Genomic DNA, 23918 nt, shown 5'->3' on the forward strand with positions numbered 1-23918 from the left:
AACTAGGAACTACGATCATCTATACATACATATGTAGAGTGTCGATGGCAAGAAATAGATATGGCAAAATGCTGGAACGCGATTTATATGAAATGAGTTTTGTTGTTATTGTAGCGTTTTAGTCTAACAATATATTGTTATGTGGAGAGAAACTTACATAATGTAACACATTATTGAATCGGAATGTCATGCGACATAAACTCGTCTATGCAAATCTCTCTTCGAAAAGAAGGCAAAATCTTGAGTGCAATAAGTGAGACATCCTCTCTAGTGATGAGAGATAGGGAGAAAGATACTTAGGCGATGATATAATAGAGATTAGAAAATATAGCATCTCAAACGAAAGATACTTCACTTTTTATATGTAAAGAATCATTTCACATAACAGATATAATAATTTGACTAGTGCATAAAATTTTAAGGCTATTATTTTGACGAGTGACATTTGCATGCGCACTAGAAGCTTCTTGGTTCTAAGGGGACCTAACTTAGTGTTAAGTACCATAACTAACCTCAATTATAAGTTCTTAATTGTCAACTTAAGCACTTATTGACATACTAAACTAAAACATGGATGAATTTGTGAACCAAACCCTACATGGCAAATTGACAAAGGACCCAGCTTCTCTTTTCTTTTCTGCTTTCCAATCATCAGAGGACCGGTGGAGCTTTATAAGTTGTGTGGCCACGACAATTGACAATACAGAAGAGAAGACTTACAACAACAATAATAAGTAACAATATAATCAGAATACAAAAACGACATAGCTGTATGGTACGGTCGGGGGCCAGGGCGCACGTGATATTCACCAGAGGGACATGGTCACTGTCCGTGACATGGAAGACAAACTCAAAGCTTTTATTTGGAGGTTTTGATTTGAACCACATTCACCTCTCTACGACTCTACTTCTGTTTTTGATATGAGAGCTTCGGAGCAATTTCCAATTTATAGTTCCCTATGCTTTGTCTAGCTTACCAACCAGATATGAGAAAAACTAGATACATAAATGAAAGCTGGACCCCTATCTAAAGTTGAAAGTGAGTGAACAATGGAAAATGTTCATGGTTGGATTTGAATACCGCCATAGTACTGTATAGTGGAGTTTTATATGGTTTGGGATACGTATACTGGGCACATCACTGTAGCGGTATTTCGAACAAATAACTCACTATCACATAAAAAAGTTCAAACACGTAATATGTTTTGTGTGTTTTGTGTGATTTGTTTGGGATATCAGTATTATGACGTATTACAGAGGCGAGGAAAATGTTTCTTAAGTATGTGAATTGGATGAGAGAAGAGGAAAATGTGATTCTCTAAAGGAGATGAAATTTAATTCTAAAACTTTTTAGCGAGAGATTCCCTTGTCCAACCAAGTTTTAGTTACAGTGGTGTTATCGTTCACTAAACGCTTTCTACGTGTTTAAAAGATGTGCTGCTCGTCTAATGAACGATTACCACGTGGTGAATTAGTGACATGGAAGAAGAGAAAATCTTAGTTTGACAAGAATCCTAGCCAACTACATTCAAATAACAAATGCTGCATGCATGACCGCAAAAGCCTGATGCCAGAAACTATTCATGAAGAAAGGAGATTTCAGCAGTTCAAGTTAGGCCTACCAGTTTAATTGGATTCGGAGGGCACATTTTGTATGGCTACACACAGAGGGTACACCTTCAACTTCCTGTCCAGTCCATGATCTTGCACCTGGTTCGAAACTGTAAATTGATGCGTGGGGTTACAAACTATGAATTCCAAGTCACTGTAAGCCGCTAAAACGGATTGAAGATGATGTGGGTATCACAACAAATATTCCATATGGCTATCTGTTCATTTGTATATACTGTTACATGTACGGAAGATCACGACGCATCGATGCATCTTATCTTATTCTTCATACTTACTAAGACGAAGTAGCACGCCGGCTTCCGATCTAAGGAAAACAAACGCGCGACAAGCGTTACTACTTCAATATTCAAGTACTTACTTTTATACAGGGGGAGGTGAAAATTGTTAATCTTGTAAGAAAATACAAATGATTGTAGAGGGACTTCACTAGCTATGACTTTTTTTTTTTTTTTACTCAGAAATGAACACATCACCATTCCGAAATCTAAGATGACAGTCAAATCAATTATGTCACTCATTTAGATCATGTAAAACGCTTACCAGTGTTACCACTGACATATCGATCGCTATAGTCGAAACTTGAAGGCAATATCCTTCACTAACTTCTCGTTCTCCCGACTTCCTCGCTGTGTATCAACTTGTAAAGCTGCATACCAACAGTTTGTATCAAACAACAGAGTTAGCGAAGCATTACTAGAACGGTACTATGATCCGGCTATAATAGTTACAGTGAATACCTTACTATCCAGAAATTAAATTAGCTACTTAGAAAGAACTGCTATTTTATCACGGTCCATTCAAGGGGCAACAGCTATTATACTATAACGAGTGGCGTAATTGAAAGTCTACTGCTGTATTACAACAAGCTGAATTGAAGTGAGAATTTTTCAGAAGCTGAATATGCTTCATACAAGAACTGAATCCTGACATGGGTTATAAATGGTAAAACTTGGCATGGCCTCACGTAACCAGTTATTTATATAAGAGAATCACGCGATTTTCACGATATACTTGCAGTTTCAAGTGTGTATTTGATTATTGTTAAATACATCACCCAAGTTTGGTTCTGTAACATCCCACATCGTCCAAGGGAGTAGATCCTGTAAGCCTTATATGTTATTCTCATCTCTACCTAGGCCTTTTGGGAGCTCACTGGCTTCGAGTTCCGTAGGAACTCCGAAGTTAAGCAAGAACGGGAGCAAAGCATTCCCAAGATGGGTGACCAACTGGGAAGTCTTGCTCGCGTGAGTTCCTAGAAACAAAACTGTGAGGGCACATTCGAGTTCCCAGAAACAAAATCGTGAGGGCGTGGTCGGGACCCAAAGCGAACAATACTGTGCTACGGTGGAGTCAAGCCCGGATGTGGTGGGGCCTGGGCCGGGATGTGACAATTTAGGTATCAGGGCCAATCCCTGGCCGGAAGTATGCCAATGAGGACGTCGGGCCCCTAAGGGGTGGATTGTAGCATCCCACATCACCCAGGGAAATGGATCCATAAGCCTTACATGTATATTCTCATCTCTACCTAGCACGAGGTTTTTTGGGAGCTCACTGGTTTCGGGTTCCGTAGGAACTCCGAAGTTCAGCGAGAATGGGACCAGAGCATTCCCAGGATGGATGACCCCTGGGAAGTTTTGCTCCCATGAGTTCCCAGAAACAAAACCGTGAGGAGTTCAAAACGCATCCCAGGATGTCCGTGAGGAGTTCAAAATGCATCCCAGGATGTGGTGGGGCCCGGATCAGGATGTGACAGGTTAAAAACGCATAGTATGAGATTTTCACACATCTCGTTTATCAACGAACATGAGTGCTTCTGTCTAAAATGCCCGTTACACTTCCATCCTTATTTTCTTTATCTTTTGACATATTGACCTAAGGCAAAGTGCATGATAATGTTAGTGGCAGGATGATATTAAGGACTTCGGTGCATACGATTGGATTGGACGTCTCACTAAATTAAACAAAAAGAGTAATACGATTGGATTAGAACTTCCTAAACCCTAAACCCTACAAACTATTGACACGAGAATTGCTCACATTTCACACTAAGGAGATTAAACACTCATAAACCGAAAAAGAACACGTTAAAATCTGCAAACGAGAGTAAGGTATTTGTACCAGAGTTGCAACTGTTAAGATCTTCGAGAGATATTGGGCCCTTATGGCGTCTCGTACACATTCCGACGATTGGCCGAGCGAATTCATTCAACAAATGCCAGCCTTGAGTTCTTCAAACCATTGTTCTTCTCTTCTAATAAACGAATTTCATTTTCGAGGAACTGTCGTGTAGTTCGTTAGCGTTACCATTGTCAATGTCCTTCTGAAAATCTAAGCACGATGCGATAACGGAAAGCAGATGAGGTAATCGGAGAACTTACTGGCGACGGTCAGCAGTCCGGTGAGTTCAAAGTGCGAGAAGTAGAGCGTCTTGGTGAGGTCGGATTCTTTGGCGGCCAGAGCGCGTTCGACATCGGAGCATTTGACGATCTCTGACTCGATCTCCCGCGTAATCTGAATATTCGCCTCGATTTCTTCGTTCACCTAATTTCACAATTGCAAGAAGTTTCTTTTTTCGATCGATGACGATTGGTACTAAAAAGGGGGAATTGGGGGAAGTGAAGCGTTGGATGAGATCGGAAATGGAGGATGAGGAGGTAAAAGTGTACCTGGTCTAGCATGTCCTTGTATGTTGAGATTTGGCAAAGGATCGCCCGGAATCCTCAATTTTTGTATCTTTTCCGGCGACTCTGCGACTCTGTGTGCGTGTTCTCAGTTCAACGACTCTCTGCTTCCAGGTTTCTCCCGCCTTTTTATATCTACAATACGTTTAAAGTTTATCAAGCCACACGCACCGCTTTAGTATGGCCATGCACACGAAGTTTCTGGTTAACTCCTAATATTCGCTTGGATTAAAAAAAATATGCTATCTATATATCTATTTTTACTTATAACACATTCTTTTTAATTTTCGACTGTGTAGATTAAATGAACTGAAAAAGATTGATGGACAAAAATTAATAAAGTTGTGTTGGAATCCTTGGTGAATCGGTCTCCCATGGGACCTATCATTGAAGATATCAAGTTCTTGCTGTCTCTGGTCGTCGAAGCTTTGGTTGCCCACATCCGCCGTCAAGCAAATTCGTTAGCCCATCGACTAGCTCGTTATGCCTTCCACACTGGAGGGGATTGTACTTGGTTCGTTGAACCTCCTCTTATCATTAGTGATCTTGTATTAGAGGATGTTTTCCTACCTTGTACTCTTTAGCCTTCTGCCTTTATGAAATATATATCGTCCTTCTTCACACAAAAAAAAAAAAAAAAAGTTGTGCAGAGGTAAAAGATAAGGTATGTGAATAACATTACTCTTGTTTGTACCATACTCGACCAATCCCGAAACTACTGAGCACCAGTCAACGTTATACCGTCAAGGACCCAGAAGAGTTTCCCTCCAACCAGGAGGCCAATCACAACGCGACACGTGTCGACATCAGAAGCCAATCATAGCGCGACATGTGTCGACATCAGAAGCCAATCACAACACGACACATGTCAATGTCAGAATGAAACTAGAAACTCTCTTCTATAAATAGAGATCATTCTCTCACAATATTTCCTAATGTCATTTTGTACTAAACTATTCACTAGAACTCACAAAAGGAAAGCTTGAACTTATGTATTTGTGTAAACCCTTCACAATTAATGAGAACTCCCCTACTCCGTGGACGTAGCCAATCTGGGTGAACCACGTATAATTTGTTTTTGCTTCTCTGTCTCTATTCATTTACATACTTATCCTCACTAGTGACCGAAGCAACCAAGCGAAGGTCACAAAACCTGACACTTTCTGTTGTACCAAAGTCCTCACTGATTTTGTGCATCAACAACTCTTATAAAATTATGTTTGTGTAGTGTTTTACACATAAAAAGGTCGATTTTTTTTTTTTTGGTAAACTAAAAGGTCAATTTTTTACATGTGTCATTGACAAGGAAATATGTTGAAAAAACAAAAATTAATTTTTTTTTTTGAAATTGTTATAAATATGTAAAAGTTAGAGAGATAATCCTTTTAGTAAATGTAGCGAAGCAGGTGTAAAATGTCACACTGAAACTATAGCACAAGAGGATAACAAATAAAAGGCGGAGGAATAGATGATGTTATTGATCTTTCTTTCTTTCTGTCTGTATTTTGAAAGCATACGGAGTGCTATATTTATAGAGCAACTCCAATACTGATGCATTAATTATACATTGAAAATTTACAGCACCCTTTTGGAAAATATGATCTCCTGCATCCTCAAAGTCAATTTCAATCTGTATGGGCATTGAAAATGTGTGTGTGTGTGGGCATTCTATTTCCTGCTTAAAGAATTCAACAAGGAATGGCAGCTGGGAAGCTTTTCCTTTTATTGCAAAATGCAGTAGTTTTGGGGGGGGGCCTTTCAAGAGTGCCACTGGTCTTGGGTTCCAAGATCGGCCAATTCGGCAGCGGATCTTTTGGCTTCACGGCGTTGTAAGGAAGTATGTGATCTTATTTGGGTCGACAGACCCCCATCTTCCCTTATTCATGTGTTGTGTAACGATGGTCTTCCATGTCCTCATTAGGTTTTTGTGGTAGTGTGAGGAGGGACGCTTTAGCACTTGGTGCGGCGTCCGGATTTCTTGTAACCTCCTTGCACTACTTTTTCTAGTGTGTGTTGTTGGCTGTTTGCCTTTGTGTAGGCCTTCTTGTAATCTTGAGCATCTTTGCCTTGATATTGCTATATCTTGTTTCCCAAAAAAAAAAAGTACATCAAGTAAAACGCAGCGTTTTGAGCTTCCCCAAACCTACGTCGAAAAAACTTGAAAGTCCGAAATTTCACACGCAGTCCCTCCTTTCTTCTTCTTCTCAACCATTCTCTCTGTTTTGGCGGCACCGCACTGAGTTATCGACTGCGGCGGCGAGTACGGTAAGCTTTTTCGACCCATCGCTTCATCTCTCTCTTTCTATATATATATATGTTTCCAACTCAGCCTTGCTGCTTACTCGGTATATTCCTAATCGTTACTGCACTCGCCGCCGCCTGCAGCGTTTCTCCCTGCAAGCGTTGCGATGGGAGGCTCGCGAGCTCAAGTAAACAAGCAGCACAAGACGCGCTTCGCTTCAAAGTCATCTCGCAATCTCCACAAAACTTCAGGTTCTCTCTCTCTCTCTCTCTCTACTTTCTCGCACTTCTTTTTTTATTCAGCCTCCTTTTCGTCGAAAATTTGAGACGTAACGGCTATGAAATTCAATCTCTGTGTATAAGTTGAGTGTTTTTTGGTGCTTCAGAGAAGAGTAGGATCGGTAAAACCGAGCGCAATGTTGCCAAGGGAGCTCGGGCGGCTCGCCTTCAGCGGAGCAAGATGGTAATTGATTTCGAAATTTCCAGTTTTTCTGTTGTTTTGGTTTTTGTTTTGTATGTCTAATTCGCAATTTCGATGCTTTGTAGCTTCGAGAGCAGAAGCGAGCGGCTCTTTTGAAAGAGAAGAGGGCTTCGAGTGGATCAGCAAGTCCTCCCCGTGTCATTGTGAGTGTTTTGTTTGCAGTTGCCATTGATAGAGAAAAGTGTTTCGAGTGGACTAATGCGCAATTAGGATGCTTTTATCAGCTGTATAATCGTTTGAAGTTCCGCTAATGGCAGGTTTTGTTCGGGCTTTCTGCTGATGCGAACCTAAATTCACTTGCTGAGGATCTTTTATCCTTGTTATCTCCACAAGGTTATGAACCCGCATTTCCAACAGTTGCTTCTCCTGAGTACAAGCTGAGAACGACGGTACCCTGCCTCTGCCTGTATTTTAAGTTTTTAGTCGAATGACTATCATATAAATGTTTTGTGTTGGTCGAGTAATTAACATCCATGACTGATGTGAATAATTTTAAGTATCTAATTCATGTTATCTTTTTAGGTACTGAAAGCACCTCATGGCGATCTTCCAACATGTATGGAAATGGCCAAGGTAAAAAAGTCTGTCACTTGTGTTTTCTTCCTAAGTTTTTGCTTGTGTTGCTTCTGACATAAAAACTCTTTGAGTTGTAGGTTGCTGATCTCGTCGCTTTTGTGGCATCTGCGAGCTCTTCATGTGAAGGAAGCACGTCTGACTACATTGACTCGTTTGGAAGTCAATGTCTTTCTGTTTTTAGGTCCCTTGGTTTACCAAGCACTGTGGTGCTAATTCGTGTATGTTTGTCTATCTGCTTTATATATTCCTGGAAATACTCGCAAAATAGGAAAATTAGGTGTGCACAATTTGACATAGGATTTATTCTCCTTTTTGCTTCGTGCTTGTAGGATCTACCTGCTGACTTGAAAAGAAGACATGATTCAAAGAAAATATGTACGTCTAGTCTCGCTTCTGAATTTCCTGAGGATTGTAAATATTATCCAGCTGATACAAAGGATGAGTTGCACAAGGTAACTGTTTGACTCTAGATTCTTTATCTTAGGCTTATGCTTTCTATGACAAAATTCAGAGTGGGTTATAATTTTAATGAAGTTATTTTGTTTTGTATGTACATGATATCGTGCCTCTCATAGATTTCCTTTGTCATCTTACTATAATTGCAGTTCATGTGGCTCTTTAAGGAACAAAGGCTTTCAATTCCTCACTGGCGAAGTCAACGGGCTTACCTGATGGCCCAGAAGGTGCTCATTTTGAACCTATCTAAGTACTTCGCTGTCATTCTTTGTTAGGTATAGGTGGAAACCATTAGGAAATTATAGGGGAGAAGTTTTTCTAGTTTGGCGAGGCATGCGTGCCTTGTAGAAGAACAACTATTCACATTTTGTATTTTTATAGGTTGATATGGTAGCAGATGATTCCAATTTGGGAAAATGCACCCTTCTCCTTACTGGATATATACGTGCTCGCAGTCTTTCAGTGAACCAACTGGTAATTAGTTCATCCAAAGACATGTCCTTGGTCACATGATTTGGAAGTTGTCTTATTTTCCTTTATATCAGGTTCATGTTTCTGGTGCGGGGGATTTCCAGCTGTCCAAAATGGAAATTCTCAAGGATCCATTTCCTTTGAATGCAAGAAAAGAGCAAGATGCCATGGACTCGGATGAAGTGGGTGATGCAGAGGTATTAGCTGTTTTATTTGAATATAAGTACAATGTCTATAGAATAAGTTAATTCCTTTTTAATGATGAGATTTGATGCGATTAATTTATTTTGTGAAGTATTTTACATTTGAAATTTTGAAATATTATGTGCTCTTTTTCTTCTTCAAGGTCCTTCGTTCTTTGGTTCCCGATCCTTTGAAGCAGGAGGCTTTACTAGTTGAGAATGTTCCTGATCCCCTTGCAGGTGAACAGGTAACAAGATTACCTTTCTTCTATTAATTATTTGTCTTACTCATTTCCATTAACATAAATATGGGTTGATATTAAGAATATGCCTTGCATATTGCTAATCCAAGAATGAATAAAACAAAAGTAGGGGGATTTGAGTGGAATTGCATGAACTATAAAAGTAGAATGTCATGCTAGTAAAATTTTGCACCAGAGCATTAATTACTTCAGAGGTATGGTTTTGACATGCCAGTCAGCTTTTTCCAATGCTCCTATTTCGCTCGGCTAATGTGATATACTTTCAGATTTTCTTACTTTATTATGAAGTTTGGTGAATTATTGGACTGGTTGTGGGACAAGTTACAACTTCACTCAAACCTAAATTCTTTTTTTGTCAGACATGGCCAACAGAAGCAGAAATGGCTGAGGCTGAACACAGTCAGAAGCAAAAAAAGAAGAAAAAGAGGGCTCTTCCTCGAGGCACTTCAGAATACCAGGTCTGCATCTTTTCTTGTCAATTCCTTTAATTCTGAATGTTTCTTTCTTATATGTTGGTCACATATTTGTTTGTTGATGTTGAGAGGTGACGGACAGAGGCATGATTTTGGTTCTTGCAGGCTGCTTGGATTGTGGATGATACAGATGAAGAGGAGTCAAGTACTGATGATGAAGCTGATGGTATGATATTGGATGAGAGGGACGGTGGTTATCCTGGTCAAGATGACAATAATTATTCAGATGAGAGCGACGATCAAGCTTCAATAAGGGACTCTGATGGAGAAACTGATGTTGATTCAGTGATGATGGTGAGCTTAACACATATATTATTTGTGCATCAAGTGATCTTTATTGTATTACAAGAATTAGTCGGTCTATCTGTTCTCATTGAGTGGGTTTCTGATCTAACATGAAGACTCACCAATTAACATGGAATACTCGCCAATTAACATGGAATACTATCATGTTGTTATTCATTTTCAAATACTATCATGTTGTTATTCACTTTCAAATGTAAGGAACATTAAGATTTAAGAATACCAAAATACCAACCACATCCTCTAATCATGGATCACAAAGGTAAATTGTGGTCAGTTGCTTTTGGTCAGATATTAATTCTCAATGGTCAGAATCCTAGTGTTTCTCTAGGGTAAGCTGAACCACTGACATAGTACTTCAGACAATAGGTTTTAAAAAAGGTGCATAAACCACTCACCTTAATGGTTTGAATTAGAATGCTGCATAGGAGGTTTCGCTCATGAGTATCTATTTGCAGCACTTTCATTAATTAGTAAAGAATTCATCTGCGAGCATTTAAGGTTTATGGGAATTTTTCAAAAAGGAAAAGGACCCAGTGTGTATTTCTCTGTGAGAATTCAATTGTCGCTGTACTTGTACTGGTCAGAATGGTAATATTTATGTGCTGTCATTAAGAATTTTATTTTGTTTGTTCAAGTTCTGTACATTGTAAGAATTAACTTTTTAGTCTTTGTTTTACAGGAAGGTGAAAACTTGACCAAGGAACAGTTGGAGATGGAGATTCGAAAAATAAAGCAAGCACATGCTGATGATGAGGGTACTAGTCTTTTTAGCAATGTTCTTTCTGTCGCTATATGATTTATATTATAAAAACTATATATGTAGCACCTTTCAGTCAATGTATTAGTGCTGCATTACCTAGTTGGCTTATAATGGTTATTTGTTATGTTTCAGAATTTCCGGATGAAGTCGATACACCATTAGATATTCCAGCAAGAAAACGTTTTGCAAAGTATAGGGGACTGAAGTCCTTCAGGACCTCTTCATGGGATCCCAAAGTAATATTCATGTAATTGTGCAATAGTCGTTCACTCTATTTGTATCAATTGTCAAACTGACGTATGTCTTTGATGAACTTCAGGAGTCTTTGCCTGCAGAGTACGCCAGAATCTTTGCATTCGATAATTTTAACAGAACACAGAAAAATGTTCTTGCTAAAGCTTTAGGAATGGACCAAGAAAACAGCGATGACTGCGCCACAGCGGGCTCATATGCAAGGCTGTATATCACAGAAGTGCCAGCTAGCGTTGCTTCTAAATTATGTATGCATGCGAAGACAATTCCTGTTGTAGCATGTGGTCTTTTGCAGCATGAGTCCAAGATGTCTGTACTTCATTTCAGGTATCTTCTAGTTGAGAAAAATTTGCATTTCTGTGGTCTTCTGAAGGGGAGGTTTTCTCATGATTGTTGGTGATCTATGTTTTGCAGCATAAAGAAGCACGACACGTACAGTGCTCCTATCAAATCCAAGGACGAATTAATATTTCATGTTGGCTTTCGCCAATTCATTGCCAGGTAGTATCTCTGATGCCATCAACTCTTATACTTATTGAATTTTAGTGATTGACGCTTTTGCTCATCACTTTGCAGGCCAATATATTCAACTGACAACATGAACTCGAACAAGCATAAAATGGAGAGGTTTCTACATCCAGGACGTTTTTCCATGGCTTCTATTTATGCCCCAATCTCTTTTCCTCCACTTCCTTTGATAGCTTTGAAGAGTTCTGAAGGGGTAGCCGCTCCACCTACAGTAGCTGCTGTTGGTGCACTGAAATGCATTGACCCTGACAGAATTATACTAAAGAAGATTACTTTAACCGGGTACGATTCATTCTTTACTGTTGGGGGTGGCGACCTTTTGTAGTACAAATGTTTTCCTTCGAAAGTTTTGATTTATTAAACCACAAACATATTTGATGCAGTTACCCTCAACGAGTATCAAAACTGAAAGCTTCTGTAAGATACATGTTCCATAACCCAGAGGACGTTAAATGGTTCAAGGTGAGATAGCAGATAATCTTTTAATTTTTAAATTTGTTTTGTATTGTGTCGAGAAAATTCACTAGAATCATTACGGTATGTTTTTAATGTCCTTGGTGGTGGCAGCCTGTTGAAGTATGGACCAAATGTGGTCGTCGTGGTCGCATCAAGGAGCCTCTTGGTACACACGGTAAGATTACAGAGCAATTTATTCTCTTTTTCTTTCACCCCTTCCCGCTATATCGATTTTTCAAGTCACTGAAATCTCCGACGTACCCAAATAGTTCGAAACAGATCGTGCTTTGTTGTTGCATTTAGGTAGCTATTAAGTGCCTTTTTTTTTTCCATATGATTTTTGTTTCAGGGGCATTGAAATGCATCTTCAATGGGGTCCTCCAGCAGAGTGACACCGTATGCATGAGTTTGTACAAGCGTGCGTATCCCAAGTGGCCGGAACACCGCTTCCCAATTCTCGATGCTTGATACCCTTGTGTGCGGGCGCGCGACACTCATCCTTAAGAGTGCTCCCCGATTCTTGATGCTTGATAAGATGGCGTCTTGGACGCGTGAAACTCTTTCTTCAGAGACGGCTTTCAAGCTCTGAAGAAAGTCACGCGTCTTGTATATGGGAATGAAGCTCTGGTTCAGATTGTTGATTCCAGTTTCCAGTTTTGCCTGCTCGGACACCCAAAGTTGCGGTTTCCAGTTTTGCCTGCTCTGCTCGGATACCCGAAGTCGCGGTTTTCAGTTTTGCCTGCTCGGACACCCGAAGTCGAGTGTCGAGGACGTAGTTGTAGAATCGCTGCTACTTTCTCTTCTTTGGAGAACAGAGATTTGTTTGCGTTGTGTAAGTATTGATTCTCCATTCTAATTTTCTAAGATATACCAGCTTGCCATTTTATGTTTAATGTCGGGGCTATGCAAGAAATCGCTTTTAAAATGATTGAAAGCGTTTTTGGTGAAGTTGAATTTTAGTTTTACTTTTAAGTGCCTTCTGGAAGAAACATCATATTTGTGTTTTTTTTTTTGCAAAAAGCACTTAAAAGTTTTTCTTTATAATTCACTTGAATTTTTATTAGGGAGTAGTTTTAAAAATATTCATAAAAGTGTTTTCAGTTATTTTAAGAACATTTTGAAATGAGTTCTTATTTTACTGAAAATGTATTTATTTCAAAAGAAAACTAATGAAAAGGATTTGAAAACTTTGAGTTTTAACGATAATGACAAAATAAAGGGTAAAGTAAATAGTACCAAGATTGATTTTTTAATGTAAAAATATGGTTTCTAGTTAAAGTAAACTGTACGGGAACTTTTCGTTAAAGTTCTCTTATTTCAAAGCCAATTACGCATTCTCTTGCATTTTAATAAGATGGTGCTATCTATACACCTATTTTTACCTCTCACACACCATTCTCAATTTCCGGTCGTCCGATTGAATGAATTGAAGAATATCAATAGATAAAAAGTTAACAAAGGTATGTGAGAGGTAAAATAAGATGTGTGTATAGCACTATCCTTTTAATATTCTAATATGAGAAGATTGATTTGAAATACTATTATAATGGCATTTTGATGCATTAAAGTACGTATTGTAGTGTTATCACTCTCACTCTAAGGTCGATATTTCAAGTTAATTACGCATTGTATATCGTCAGAATACGGACACAAAACAAAAAATTTCTCATACAAACGTAACACTAACTCTTAAAAATGTGGTTCAAAATTTTCAATTTCTCAACAAAAAACAGGAGCAAAAATTAAAAAGAACAAAAACAGCGAAGCTAATCACCTTATCCTCAGGTACGTATTTCAATCTTCGATGAATATCGCACTCCTTTAAAAAAAATCTACAGAGACTCTTCAACCTCGTCCAATTTCTCTCTCTTCTTCATTTCAATTTCATACTTTCTCAGCCTCTCCCGCACTTTCTCCTGCAATCACCCAAAAACCGACAAATAAATCAGAAATTCGAGTTCACGCTATTATTCCAGTGTTTGGCAGCTGAGAAAGTTGTAATTTTCTTTTCTGATGAATTTTTCCGGAAACCAAACAGAGACAAGAGAGCTAATTAAAGAATATGAATGTTCGACTGACCTTGTAGCTTTTCTCGGCGCGGTCCATGACGTAGAAGCCGAGAAGGCCACCGAGAATGGTGCCGGAGATGATCCGGACGTAGGCCCAAGTATTCCCTGCCATTTTCCCTCTCTTTCTCTCGCTTTCTTTCCTTGATTTTCTCGGGAAAGTTTCAAGCGGCGCCCAGACGGTGGGCGTGGATCCATCGACTTGTAAATGCGTTGAGTCGGACGGGTCAGTGAACCGGTTAATAGATCCAATAGGCTTGCGATGGTTGCGGGCTTGGAAGAAGGTTTTCTTCTGTTGTGGATTTTGCTTCTTTGGGCTTTCTGCAAATTTTATGGGCTCTCATTTGAGTTAGCGGTGCCATTTCGGTATTTATGTCATGTGCTATTACAGCTACAAACAAAATGTTCCCTTGACAGTGCCACAAATCAGAAGTTTCATTACTTGTCTCTTGTATTCATAACATCACACCGGTATGTCATGCAAGGCATGACTCATAGTTTGAGTGGATACTGACACCGCTTCGGCATGCATGTCACGTGGTGTTGTAGTTATTATTAAAACATTTCTGTGTTAGGATTGTAAATCGTGCGTTCATTATTCGTTTCTTGTATTCATAACACGACATCAGCATGTCACGCAGGCCATGAGTTATAATTTCAGTGGACACTGACACCACTTAGGCATGTAAGCCACATGTTAATATGAGTATAAAAAGCTTCTTTGACAATGCTATAAATCGTAAGTTCATTATTCGTCTCTCGCATATGGAAATCAACATAAAGGCTGTATCTCCTCATATTTGGTTTTCAATATTTCTATATTTCATTACCCAAAATGCTTCAAATCTTTTGATTCATTTTGTAATTCTCATATATATTTCAGTATATAAACTAGGGGTGAGGATGTATGTTTCTAAACATCTCCTAGTTTCTTGCTCACAACACACCTACAAAGAAGTGTATAATCAGAGTTTAATTCCTAGTATGGTAGAATTTCGAATTTCTCTTTCCTATGTCAAAAGAGGTCTTAGGTTCGAATTAGGTCTTAGGTTCGAATTATCTATCTCTGATTGATCAAAAGAAGAAAAAAAAGGCACTTCTTTTTCTAATGTTGAAAGAAATGTCAAATTTGAATTCTTCGTCCTCCTTGATAAAAAAGAAAATAAGATAATTTGATTTCTATAATGTAATTTCGTGCCATTATTTGATATAATGTGTTTGTACGTCTTATTGTATTTTTTTCTATTTCTTTCACTAATTTAATTAATTACATATTTGGTATATAATTTACTCTCTACTTTTCTGAGAAAGCAATTGTCAACATGAAGTAATAACTTATGAGAACAGAAAACCCATGATTTCTTTCAAATAATGAGATAATTTGAAAAGCTAGAAACCTTGCTAATTTCCTTTTTTTTTTTTTGTCATTTTTATTTATATAATTAAAAACTAATTAATGTACAAGTCGGGCTTCTTGTAGTTGAACTAAATTGTTAATTATGTGAGTATAAAATTGATGATAAATGCAGAATTGGAAGAGTGGAAGTATATATTCGAAGCTGTTTACTGCAAAGGGAGTGTTTTGCGGGATGAAGTTGAGAATATAGCAGACGAACTGCGGCAAGTGTAGTTTGGTCATGCACTAATCTGACAGAACTTGCTGATTAACACACAATCCGCCGAATACTCCCTACTTACGTACGTTACACTTAGTAATAATGTACGCATGTATGAGTATTTGGCGGATCTGAGCAAGTTTTGTCAGATTTTTGCATGGCCACATGCCACTCGATCGGCGCAGTTCTTCTGCCATTCTCAACTTCCTCGAGCACTTCTTTTGCAGTAAATAGCTTCGAATACTTCTAGGCTTCCTCCAACTCTGCAGTTGATTCCAGAAGAGACCTCTTTAGCTTCTCCCGGTTCTTACACTACCATACCTACAGAATCCCCAAAATTAAATTTCTGTCCAAATCCAAGTATCTGATATAAATTAGTCCACCTATGCATGTTCTTATGAAGACATTTTCGGTGTACCTAGAGGACGATCACATGAAGTTACTTTTTATTCAAACCATCACATGTGTATCTGGTTTAATTAATATAACCTTTATATAAGTGGAACTTTATATATCAACTATATTGTCCACCCTTATTATAACACGTGAAATGATACATCACGTGACTTGTGTTTTCGATACCTATATCTCGTCCGCTTGGTCATATATAGCCGTTACATTTACCTTGAAACATGCCTAATAACAAGAGTGAGGTGGCAAAGAGCCATCCACCAGGCCCCACCTAGTGAATAGTGCACTGCACAGACGACGAGTATATAGTGAGAGAGTGAGCTTTAAAAACACAAACCAAAACCTCTACTTATCTCTCAGTAATGAGTCGGGAGTCACTGAGTCAGTACGCTTAGATCTGATCAGAAGAGAGATAGAGTAGTCAGGCTTGTCTTTCATTTTTCTGTGCAGGTTTCTTCAGGTGATCAGAGAGAAGAATCAATGGCAGCACAAGCAGCAAGGTATCTAGTCATGGTGGTTCATGGAACAGCAGCTATGGGGCCCTAATGGAACACCGCTCTCTCAGACTACCTTGAAAAGATCTGTCAGGTTCTTCCGTTCCCATCAGCACGGACTAAATCTTGTTTTGAGTTTTGGAACCTAATCCTCAAGGAAAATCGCGAGGAGGAGAAAGTCAAGGACACCAAACAATGCCTACCGGGAGACTCCATGAGAGCTAGCTATCACAAATATCAGCTCAGGAATACAAAACGCTGATGGCTGCTATAAATGCTGCAAGTCGCATCCAAACATGGAATACGTAAGCGTTCCGCAGCCCTTTTCAGGTACTCAGAAGACCAATAGGCCTTGGTCCTCTGCGCCCTAGAGTGAGCCAAAGAAATTTCTCGGGACAGCGTGGGACAAACTTAATTGGTGCCTTTGTTGCAGGAACCGCAGTTGCAACAGTGCCTCACAGGTCAAATGGTGGGCTGGAGCTTGCAGCTAGTTCTAACCAAACACCCCAAGACGAAACTTATATTCCCGCATGGGCGCTAAAAGTACAGCTTTAGGATAATCGGTCTAATTTTGCTCCACTTCAACAAAATTTATCATTTTTTGAGTTTCCTGATTAAGTATATGTGATCGGACTTGTATGTTAATTTACCTTTGCCTGCTTTCAGGAAACAATATCCGCTATGAATCAAGATCAACTAATTCCGGTCAACCGAGCCAAGGTATGATTTAGTAATCATCTGAACTTGTTCATCTGCACACAGCCATAAAAGATTATTTCGCTAAACATTTGTTACGAGACCTTTTTCCTTGCTCTAACAGGCCTATAGGAAGGCCTCAACACCGCAACGGTAAGTCTAACATCCTCTCTCTCTCTCTCTGTTCCGTTTATCTGGCAACTTGAATCACTCTTTGAGGCTTACAGCGGATTGGCCAGAGACACTGCAGATGGGCAATGTTCTGCGCAGTCCGCTTTCAACAAACTGACCACTCTTTCCTTGTTCATATCAACGTGTGAGTGTGTACGTATGCCTCATCTTAATACGTACTTATCTTCCGGTGTACCAGATCATGCCAAGGTCACACACATCCTCAGATTTGAAGTTATGAATCATCACCCAATATTTGATAATCTGAGAAATAATGAGCTGGTAAGCCGTCTCCTAATGAAAACAAAATTTCAGCGTTTTCTCTACTCTTTTGTGCTCATCTCAAGTCTATTAATTTGGATTTTCAGTGTTCTAGAATCGGCTTCCCATCTCAATGGATGATCTTCTCCCTGCCGAAAACCACACCTTCATCGAGACTGTTTTCCCTTCGGTGAGTGAGAAAAAGATATATTTTACATCCCCAAGGGGCTATAATTGGAGATACCATTGTTTCTGGTGCAAAAGTTCCGATAAAAATGGGAAATGCCCTACCTTTGAGTGCTGTTTGAACTATTGATTTACGTAATTGGAAGGGAACTTGACTGCAAGACCCACCCGTCGAGCAGGGATGAAAGTCGGCCTTAGTGATCCGACGGTACCGAGTGGAAGGGCCGTCGCTCAACGGATAAAAGTTACTCTAGGGATAACATGCTAATCTTCTCCAAGAGCTCACATCGACGGGAAGGTTTGGCACCTGGATGTCGGCTCTTTGCCACCTGGGGCTGTAGTATGTTCCAAGGGTTCTTTTTTACAAATTCGCTAAATGTATTTCATTCGAGGATACTAGGATTAATTCAATCAACGTTTCAACTAAGCTACCTTTAACCACTTAGGAACCCTACCTTCCTCAACTTATTGGCGAAACATCTGGCGGTTTGGAACGGCATCATCTGCTTCATCAACAACATCAACAACATCAACATGCCCAAACACATGGTCTGCAACAGCATCCTCTGTTGCATCACCTACAACAGTATGCTCCAACAGAAACAACGATTGGGAGGATACTACCGAATCCCTACTAGCTTTCGGGAACACAAAACCGAACAAAAACGGGTTCCCGACAATGATTTGTACAATCTAGTCAGAAATAGTACTCAGTAGTACACCACACGAAATTATACCAAAACAATGTACACAACTTCTCATGGTACAAATATCAAAAGAAAAGAAAGTTCAGTTGATGAAACATACTACGCTGTTATTTAACGTTACATGATAGAGACATGATTCCCAGATCCATTACAACATATACACATCGGTTTTTGTACAAAGCTCAATCCAAGGTATATATATACAAGCCTTTGGACAGTTAACTTCCGGCGAAAAAATAGAGGGGGAAGAAAACGCAGCAGTAAATCTTCACAACTGATTGCCCAGGAGTAAAGACTTACCTGACATATTCAATCATCTACAACAATAATCTGCACCTGAGTATGTAGCACATGCCAAATCCTGAAGGAAAAAAGACGGAAATGCATGGGTTTTCTCGAACTCGATCAACTAGTTGCTGGGGTTCTCTTCTTCAACTTTACGGCCTTCTGACTGGATTGCTGCTTTGGAGTTGGCTCAACAAGCAGCAAGCGTGACATGACATATGCCAAGAGTTCTTCTCGGTGCGAAAATGTGAAGTCCAGATGGGCATACTCAAACTCATTGTAGGATACATCAACACCAGATTCCTTCATCAACTTATAATGTTTTCTGACCATCGATGGCCGTATAACCTTGTCCTTTCTTCCAGCAACCAGATCAACAGGAACATCAATAAGCCCATAGTACTCCCCCAAGTCGAATGGCTCTGGACATCCGTACACCTCCAAATTAGCAGAAGCACTCCCATAATCAAACATTCTAAACTTCCCTGCACGCTTCATTTGTGCAAGATGGAGAGCCACTCGGAATGATACCCCCGGCATGTCATTCATGTTATAATGTGGTAACCCTAACACGCCGACCCAATTTGAGCTATCCCCACCAACAAAATAACTCATTAAGGTCTGAACCAGTCCCCCAACAGCGGGATAGTTATGGAAGTCTCGAGCCAACTTGTTCAGAAGCATGCGAAAGAACCTGGTTGGTATGTAAAAACCAGGCACAATAGGAGCCAGAAGAGGAGCCAATAAAAGAAAAACATGCTCCATAATCGTAAACATAAAGGTGGAATCACCATGGAAGCCAGCAGGTGATAGTAAAACCAATCTGGAGAGTCTGTGTGGTTTCTCTTCTATTCTCTGTGTTATAACGTACATAAGTACTGCTGCTCCTCCCAAGCTATGGCAAATTGCACAGAGTTTGTAAGGTTGACCATCATTTGTTTCTTCATCAAGATCAGGTTGACTAAGTTTCAATTCAGCAGTTTTAACTTGGTGAATCTTCTCTATCATTGCAGGAATATCCTGAGTCCCGTGCTCATTAATGGAGTACTGCCAATACCTGCATTGGTTTCTATGTTCAGTAACTTTGTTCATACTAAGGTACTCTATGGAAACTGCTACTTTGTGCTTAGAAAATCCGAATATATTGCAACCTCATTCCGCCCCCTTGATAATTTGAGTTCGAGAAGGAATCAAGGATGAATATTTCATATACAATATAGCATGCGGGTCACATAAGCAACTTACTGTCGTGAGGAAATATTTTTGTTAACATGTTCCCTAGAAACCAAGCCACGAAAGTTCCCAAGAAAAACATCATATCCTGCAAAAAAAAGTGCCATTAGCATATTTCTAAGCCAATAAAGCTGTCTGTACTGCAAGCTGTATATGCTTTCAAAGGAAACATGCTAACCTTGATCGTAAGCTGCAAATGCTGGTGAACCAACCACCCCATTAGACACCCATCTGGAAAAAGGAAATAACCCATTAGAGATATTGTAGCAGGAAGGACAATGCATCACTCTGATAACCAGTTCTAGAGCACTTGAAAAAGGATAGAAGAAATAACTTACCCCATAGATGAATCAAATACTCCATGTTGAAGATAAACAGCTTTCCGGGAATCACGTCTGCAGCATCACAATACAATATTAGACACCGCAATTTTTAAACAAAGTTATTAACCAGGGAAGGAAAAAAAAAAAGCCAATACATCGATTATATACCTCGGGAGTCTTTCCAAGAGAAGAACATAGCCATCATTGGTGATCACATGAATAGCTTCATATGGGTACCTAATAGAGAAAAAAAGAATGAGCAATTTGCAGATCACGAAATATTCAAACAAAAAGTGAAAGGTTCTTCAATCAAGTAAGCAGTACCAAAGCCTTACCCAAGCTCTGTTATGACATCCTGACAAGTACGAGCATCGGTATTTAGCGAATGCTGAAAAGAAGTATTCCTTTCTTTAAGAGCTGGATCATTCTCTCCAAGTGAAGCTGTGGGAACAGTAACTTCTGAATCATTACCATGACTATATTGAACACCACCGCTGCTCAGTGAACACCATCCTGATAGTGTTTTAAAAGCCACCGAAGGTGAAAGAACAAAATGTGCCGCCTTGTGAACAACATCAAAAATAGCTTCTATGAATATCTCGATTGCTAGGTGAAGATCCTGTTAGAACAAGTTAAAGATGAGAAAATGGAAGAGAAAACAAATGATGCATGTTATTTTAAATGGCATAATTAGCCTGTGAACAGACCTCAATGACTCCACGCCTCCTATCAGTGGTTCGGTGAACAATGTGATCCTTGAGAATCTGTACTTTACTTATCGTTTGTGAAGCCTCATTGCTTCCTGGTGCAGCAGAGGCTTTTGATGATCTAGAATAAGACAACTGCAAAATGCGAACTGGAATCCCGAGCAAAAACCTCGCGGGAAACAGAATCCAGAAAAATATGTATCTGATCCACATCCACCACGACCAGCGCCTATCGTGCTTGCTGAAACTAGAAGCCCGCGAGGCTCTTGAACATTGAGAGGATGGTGATGCAGGAGATATGTCGTCATCACTATCTTCATCTCCGTATGCATAATCAAGGTTCGAACCATCAGAATCGGAATCCACAGAAAGCTCGTGTACAAAATGATTGAAAGAGGACACCCCACTACAAACATCAAGGAAAATGGACATGTCAATCAGCAACTAATATTGATGCATCAAACGTTACAGTTCTTACAAGAAGGTAGATAGATATTACATAAAAGGAACTAACTTTACATACAAAATAACTACTTCCCACCAGAATATACACACATTGATTTGAATAATCCCAATTCCAACAATCACAGAACAAACTGCCAAGTGATGGAAAAATTCCAAAATTCTGAATTAAGTCAAAATTTTCGTACAAAATAGCTACTGCCCACGAAAGAATTACACCCTATCCATTCATGTATGATGAACAATCCCAATTCCACAAATAAAAAATAAATTGCCAAGTAACATAAAAAATTTAAAATTTCTGAATTCAGTCAATTATACATTCAAAATAACTACTGCCCACCAAAAAATTACACTCATTCATCACGAACAATCCCAATTCCCACAATCACAAAACAAATTTACCGAACGATAGAAAATTCTAAAAATTTTGAATTCAACGAGCTTCCATATCTTTCCATGATCAAAACCCAAAACTTACTTCTCCATCCAGCGAGGAAATCTGGGTCCCCGAAACGTTGGCCTGAGCTCCCATCCATGAATGCCTTCGAGAATGTTCGCCTTCCCCGGCAGAAACGTCAGCAACAGAGCCGAAATTCCATTGATCAGCCGCACGACATTGTTCAGCGATTCGTACGTGAACGTCTTCACAGACCTGCAACCCACCAAAATAAAACCAAAACCCAATTTCAAAAACGATTCCAAAAAACCAAATTCGAAATCTTTTTCCAAAAACAATTCGAACTCGAATCGATTGGTAAAAAGAGAAGGAAGACTCTCACTCTTTGGTGACGGCGATGACGTTGTCAACGAACCGTTGAATCATCAGTAAAATCAAATTAAAAAAAATTTGAATTAAATTTCTGGAAAATTCGAATTCGGAAACTACAGAGTCCAAACCAAAGAGCAACGCTTCTCAAAATCTCAGAAGGAAAGCTGCTCAGTTGGAATCCCTAAACGCAAAATATCCGACCGTCAATTGGGAAGAAAAATCGAGAGAAAATTTTGGGGACCCCGATACTTGAGGGAGTCGAAGACGGCGAAGAGAGGGAAGGTAGCGGGAGATCCTTTGCCGTACAAGGCGGAGGGGGCAATACACGCGGCGGGCCCTGATTGGTGGAGTCAAACGCGTGTCGCTTTCTCCTTTTTTCTGGATTTTGTGTTGTGTTTCGCGAGAACACGTAATGGTACCAAATAGGGGCTCGTTGTACACGTGATTCCGGATAAAATAATCAGGTGAGGCCAACATGAAATTAACGGACAGGATTTTACGACGGTCAAAGGGGTTATCCGGTTTATGCCGTGTGGCTTGCGAGTTTAGAGCAGTGTGGGACCACTTGAGCTTTACGGTGTCACGCAGCCACGGAAACACGAACGCGGCGGGTGGCGTTGCTCGGAAGTTAGGAGAAATGATTACATCTTGCCGACAAACCACGAGTTGGTGACTCAGTGCTAAATGACAGATTACGAAATTTTTTTTAAAATAAAAAACTAGAGGTTTTGGGTTCGAAACTTGTTACTGATGTGAAAGCCAGACTTGTGGTCAGGAGAAAGCTGAAATGCCTCTGTGAATCTTCTCAGATCCCGAAAATGGTGGATAACCTTGCCACCAGTGGTCCTCTTTAAAAATAAAATAAAAAGGAATACATCTTGCCGACCATTAGTAGAAGAGTGTCTAATATTTAGATCATTGGCCGACTCTAACCAAATCGATTTTGTTTCAACTTAACCATCTATTATTAGGTGTTAATTTTGTCACAAAAAGTTGTTAGCAATGGAACCATACATTTATATATTGTTTTTTTTTATTTTCTCAATATGGGACATATGTTCAACATTCCCCCTCACGTGGGACCACCACGGAGTAGTGGCCACACGTGCAACCAATTCCACATGGTTTTTTTTTTTGTGGGAAGTGGCAAGCGAGGGTTATTTATCCCTTTCGGGCCCAAAGAGACTATGGGGAATTTCACCATACCTATGGCCACAGTCAAATAGACTTATCAGCTCGAAGCATCGAACTTGGAACTCCCACATTTTTTTGTTTATTGTAGAGTCGCAATCCGCGCCCTTACCACTAATCAACTTGATGTGGTTCACATCGGACTTTAAGAGCTGAAGCATTGTATTACATTAAACCTTAGTAATTCGGGCACGAGATGGACCCACAAGAGACATAATCAAATCCGCTTTAATATCATATCAGATAATAAGAGCAACAAACCACTAACACACTCCTAACCACACCAACATTGTCCCAACTTAATCACTTATTGCTGGATGTTGAGTTTTGTCACAAAAAACCTTGATACTATCGGGAGTGGAACCATACACTTGTATATTGTATTCTCAATTTCTTGATATAAAACTTATGTTAAACAAAGAAGAATGCTGGCTACATTTTCATTTTGTCTTTTCTTATTGGGACCGTGCTCGAACTCCAAAAAGCTGTTTCTGCACTTCCTAAGAAGGAAGTCGTTTTTTTGGTATTGCATCCTGATGCAGGCCAAAAACTAAGGGCGTTATTACATAAAATTACTGG

General features: G+C 39.5%; 3 protein-coding genes and 1 long non-coding RNA gene across 5 annotated transcripts; 2 read left to right on the top strand and 2 right to left on the bottom strand.

Moving 5' to 3' along the window:
- Positions 1–3756: 3756 nt before the first annotated feature.
- Positions 3757–4426, bottom strand: LOC126625225 (uncharacterized). Its single transcript, XR_007624358.1, has 3 exons — positions 4299–4426; positions 4011–4173; positions 3757–3911 (listed from the first exon to the last, which is right to left on the bottom strand). It is a non-coding gene; the product is annotated as an uncharacterized LOC126625225 (long non-coding RNA).
- Positions 4427–6430: 2004 nt separating this feature from the next.
- LOC126625856 (uncharacterized) lies at positions 6431–12651 on the top strand. Of its 2 annotated transcripts, XR_007624488.1 has the most exons (23): positions 6431–6578; positions 6699–6806; positions 6941–7017; positions 7101–7178; positions 7293–7424; positions 7558–7608; positions 7689–7829; positions 7941–8063; positions 8217–8294; positions 8449–8541; positions 8613–8735; positions 8885–8968; positions 9343–9441; positions 9562–9750; positions 10442–10517; positions 10655–10758; positions 10842–11101; positions 11189–11275; positions 11351–11584; positions 11686–11764; positions 11870–11933; positions 12108–12441; positions 12521–12651. XR_007624488.1 is itself a non-coding variant. In XM_050294966.1 (22 exons), the coding sequence occupies exons 2-22, from the start codon at positions 6722–6724 to the stop codon at positions 12224–12226; spliced, it is 2376 nt and encodes a 791-aa protein (XP_050150923.1). In that variant the 5' UTR covers positions 6431–6578; positions 6699–6721; the 3' UTR covers positions 12227–12651. The 2 variants fall into 2 exon arrangements, 1 of the variants encoding a protein (XP_050150923.1); XM_050294966.1 differs by having other exon boundaries at positions 12108–12651.
- Positions 12652–12817: 166 nt separating this feature from the next.
- On the top strand, positions 12818–17962 carry LOC126625858 (uncharacterized). The gene is made up of 7 exons (XM_050294968.1): positions 12818–13229; positions 16302–16675; positions 16779–16888; positions 17012–17065; positions 17166–17194; positions 17269–17494; positions 17581–17962. Exons 2-7 carry the CDS (start codon positions 16642–16644, stop codon positions 17665–17667), a joined length of 540 nt encoding a protein of 179 aa, XP_050150925.1. The 5' UTR covers positions 12818–13229; positions 16302–16641; the 3' UTR covers positions 17668–17962.
- Positions 17963–18452: 490 nt separating this feature from the next.
- On the bottom strand, positions 18453–22422 carry LOC126625857 (uncharacterized). Its single transcript, XM_050294967.1, has 9 exons — positions 22159–22422; positions 21858–22031; positions 20915–21320; positions 20543–20826; positions 20376–20444; positions 20223–20279; positions 20063–20115; positions 19897–19972; positions 18453–19708 (listed from the first exon to the last, which is right to left on the bottom strand). Exons 1-9 carry the CDS (start codon positions 22200–22202, stop codon positions 18772–18774), a joined length of 2100 nt encoding a protein of 699 aa, XP_050150924.1. The 5' UTR covers positions 22203–22422; the 3' UTR covers positions 18453–18771.
- Between the last annotated feature and the right edge of the window lie 1496 nt (positions 22423–23918).

Source organism: Malus sylvestris, chromosome 6 (assembly GCF_916048215.2).
Source record: "Malus sylvestris chromosome 6, drMalSylv7.2, whole genome shotgun sequence".
Taxonomy (NCBI): Eukaryota; Viridiplantae; Streptophyta; class Magnoliopsida; order Rosales; family Rosaceae; genus Malus; species Malus sylvestris.

Excerpts from the sequence above, each read along its gene's own strand:
- LOC126625857 (XM_050294967.1), bottom strand. The coding sequence starts at position 22,202 with ATGATTCAACGGTTCGTTGACAACGTCATCGCCGTCACCAAAGA. Across the intron at positions 22,032-22,158 it reads GTCATCGCCGTCACCAAAGA|GTCTGTGAAGACGTTCACGT; the intron begins GTGAGAGTCTTC and ends GGTGGGTTGCAG. Across the intron at positions 19,973-20,062 it reads ATTTGCAGCTTACGATCAAG|GATATGATGTTTTTCTTGGG; the intron begins GTTAGCATGTTT and ends TTTTTTTTGCAG.
- LOC126625858 (XM_050294968.1), top strand. The coding sequence starts at position 16,642 with ATGGAATACGTAAGCGTTCCGCAGCCCTTTTCAG. Across the intron at positions 17,066-17,165 it reads TTCCGGTCAACCGAGCCAAG|GCCTATAGGAAGGCCTCAAC; the intron begins GTATGATTTAGT and ends TTGCTCTAACAG. Across the intron at positions 17,195-17,268 it reads AAGGCCTCAACACCGCAACG|CGGATTGGCCAGAGACACTG; the intron begins GTAAGTCTAACA and ends TGAGGCTTACAG.
- LOC126625856 (XM_050294966.1), top strand. The coding sequence starts at position 6,722 with ATGGGAGGCTCGCGAGCTCAAGTAAACAAGCAGCACAAGACGCGCTTC. Across the intron at positions 8,295-8,448 it reads CTTACCTGATGGCCCAGAAG|GTTGATATGGTAGCAGATGA; the intron begins GTGCTCATTTTG and ends GTATTTTTATAG. Across the intron at positions 11,276-11,350 it reads TTTCGCCAATTCATTGCCAG|GCCAATATATTCAACTGACA; the intron begins GTAGTATCTCTG and ends ATCACTTTGCAG.